This window comes from Micropterus dolomieu, linkage group LG21, assembly GCF_021292245.1.
Source record: "Micropterus dolomieu isolate WLL.071019.BEF.003 ecotype Adirondacks linkage group LG21, ASM2129224v1, whole genome shotgun sequence".
In the NCBI taxonomy this organism is placed as follows: Eukaryota; Metazoa; Chordata; class Actinopteri; order Centrarchiformes; family Centrarchidae; genus Micropterus; species Micropterus dolomieu.
Window position 1 is genome coordinate 35,788,539 of NC_060170.1, and position 2,612 is coordinate 35,791,150.

The window sequence follows — 2,612 nt, forward strand, 5'->3', positions numbered from 1 at the left end:
GTGTGACAGTGTATATCGACACGATGTGTGTGTGTGTGTGTGTGTCGCCTGGTGTGTTTGTCGCCTGGTGTGCGTGTCGCCTGGTGTGATGCCTGGTGTGTTTGTCACCTGGTGTGATGCCTGGTGTGTTTGTCGCCTGGTGTGCGTGTCGCCTGGGGTGATGCCTGGTGTGTTTGTCGCCTGGTGTGATGCCTGGTGTGCGTGTCGCCTGGTGTGCGTGTCGCCTGGGGTGATGCCTGGTGTGATGCCTGGTGTGCGTGTCGCCTGGTGTGTCGCCTGGTGTGTTTGTCGCCTGGTGTGATGCCTGGTGTGTTTGTCGTCTGGTGTGCGTGTCGCCTGGTGTGATGCCTGGTGTGATGCCTGGTGTGCGTGTCGCCTGGTGTGTCGCCTGGTGTGTTTGTCGCCTGGTGTGCGTGTCGCCTGGTGTGATGCCTGGTGTGTTTGTCACCTGGTGTGATGCCTGGTGTGTTTGTCGCCTGGTGTGCGTGTCGCCTGGGGTGATGCCTGGTGTGTTTGTCGCCTGGTGTGATGCCTGGTGTGTTTGTCGCCTGGTGTGTTAGTTACCTGATGTGCTACTTGGTTTGTCTGCGGCGGGTCTGAGGTCAGAGGTGGAGTCTGGCAGGTCAGTACTGGGCGTCCTCTTGGCGCTGCTGTCAGGTCTGGGTCGAGGCCGATGGGGTTCAGACCCGCGACACAGCAGCTGCAAGCAGGATTTAGTCAGGGCCTTCTTGACCCGGAGCAGTGCACTAAGCGTGTTCAGACTGCTGACAAAGGGGGGCAGGTAGGGAAGAGTCACGTCCACTCCAGGTAGCCCCACCCCTCCCCGACCACTCAGCCAATCACGCACCTCCGCCGGGGATTCCAGGAACATCAGGGCAGGGTCGAACTCCAGCGCCTCCCTCCTGAGACGAGGAGGCGCCACTGGGTCCACACCGGGCTTGGTTCGCATGGAGGAGAGAATGGCGGAGACTGTTTTTGGAGGTGGTTTTAGGGTTGAGGCTGGGGGGAGGGGCTTGGAAGGACAAGTGGGTGGGGCAGGAAGAGGTCGTGGCTGATTCAGTCCTGGCAAGATTATGGGGGCGGGCCCAGCGGAGGGTTGAAGGCCGCTGGATGGCGGGCAGCCAGCGGCAGATTGTACAGGGGGCGTGGCTGGATGACAAGTTAAAATGTTCCCGTGCTGAGCTGGAAGGGGAGTGCTTGGTACGAACGCCAGCCGCAGGCCTTGTGGCAGACCTTCTGCCAGCTGGACCAGCCCACCAGGAGTCATGACCCACATGGACTGACCGGGAAGCAAACAAAACCCGGGGAGTACCGGAGGATTCTGGACAACCACTTCCTGTTTACTGCGAGACAGACGGGAGCGCTTCTTACAAGGAGAAGAAGAAGAAGTTCTTTTCATCTTGGCTTCAGCCTGGAGACAAAAAACAAAGGAAGAGACAGAATGAGAGGAGACAGAGAGACGGGAGGAGACAGACAGAGACAAGGAGACAGAGGGAAGGAGACAGACAGAGAGGATGAGACAGAGGGAAGGAGACAGAGGGAAGGAGACAGAGGCGAGGTGACAGACAGAGAGGATGAGACAGAGGGAAGGAGACAGACAGAGGGGATGAGACAGAGGGAAGGAGAAAGACAGAGGGAAGGAGACAGAGGGAAGGAGACAGAGAGGATGAGACAGAGGGAAGGAGAGAGACAGAGGGAAGGAGACAGACAGAGGGGATGAGACAGAGGGAAGGAGACAGAGAGGATGAGACAGAGGGAAGGAGAGAGACAGAGGGAAGGAGACAGAGGGGAGGAGACAGACAGAGAGGAGGAGACAGACAGAGAGGAGGAGACAGACGGAAGGAGAGAGACAGAGAGGAGGAGACAGAGGGAAGGAGACAGACAGAGGGGAGGAGACAGACAGAGGGGAGGAGACAGACAGAGAGGAGGAGACAGAGGGAAGGAGACAGAGGGGAGGAGACAGACAGAGAGGAGGAGACAGACAGAGAGGAGGAGACAGACGGAAGGAGAGAGACAGAGAGGAGGAGACAGAGGGAAGGAGACAGACAGAGGGGAGGAGACAGACAGAGGGGAGGAGACAGACAGAGAGGAGGAGACAGAGGGAAGGAGACAGAGGGGAGGAGACAGACAGAGAGGAGGAGACAGACAGAGAGGAGGAGACAGACGGAAGGAGAGAGACAGAGAGGAGGAGACAGAGGGAAGGAGACAGACAGAGGGGAGGAGACAGACAGAGGGGAGGAGACAGACAGAGAGGAGGAGACAGAGGGAAGGAGACAGAGGGGAGGAGACAGACAGAGAGGAGGAGACAGACAGAGAGGAGGAGACAGACGGAAGGAGAGAGACAGAGAGGAGGAGACAGAGGGAAGGAGACAGACAGAGGGGAGGAGACAGACAGAGGGGAGGAGACAGACAGAGAGGAGGAGACAGAGGGAAGGAGACAGAGGGGAGGAGACAGACAGAGAGGAGGAGACAGACAGAGAGGAGGAGACAGACGGAAGGAGAGAGACAGAGAGGAGGAGACAGAGGGAAGGAGACAGACAGAGGGGAGGAGACAGACAGAGGGGAGGAGACAGACAGAGAGGAGGAGACAGAGGGAAGGAGACAGAGGGGAG

The 2,612-nt window shown here is 58.5% G+C and overlaps 1 protein-coding gene across 4 annotated transcripts in view; it reads right to left on the reverse strand.

Moving 5' to 3' along the window:
• snapc4 (small nuclear RNA activating complex, polypeptide 4) overlaps nucleotides 1–2,612 on the reverse strand; it is a 30,004-nt gene that overhangs the window by 3,289 nt on the left and 24,103 nt on the right. For all 4 annotated transcript variants that reach the window (XR_006822453.1, XM_046034764.1, XM_046034763.1 and 1 more), the window contains exon 20: nucleotides 565–1,411. Coding sequence is in view for 3 of the 4 variants with exons in the window: in XM_046034764.1 (XP_045890720.1) it covers nucleotides 565–1,411 (847 nt within the window). In the remaining variant the exon portion in view is untranslated. The remainder of the gene's footprint in view (nucleotides 1–564; nucleotides 1,412–2,612) is intronic.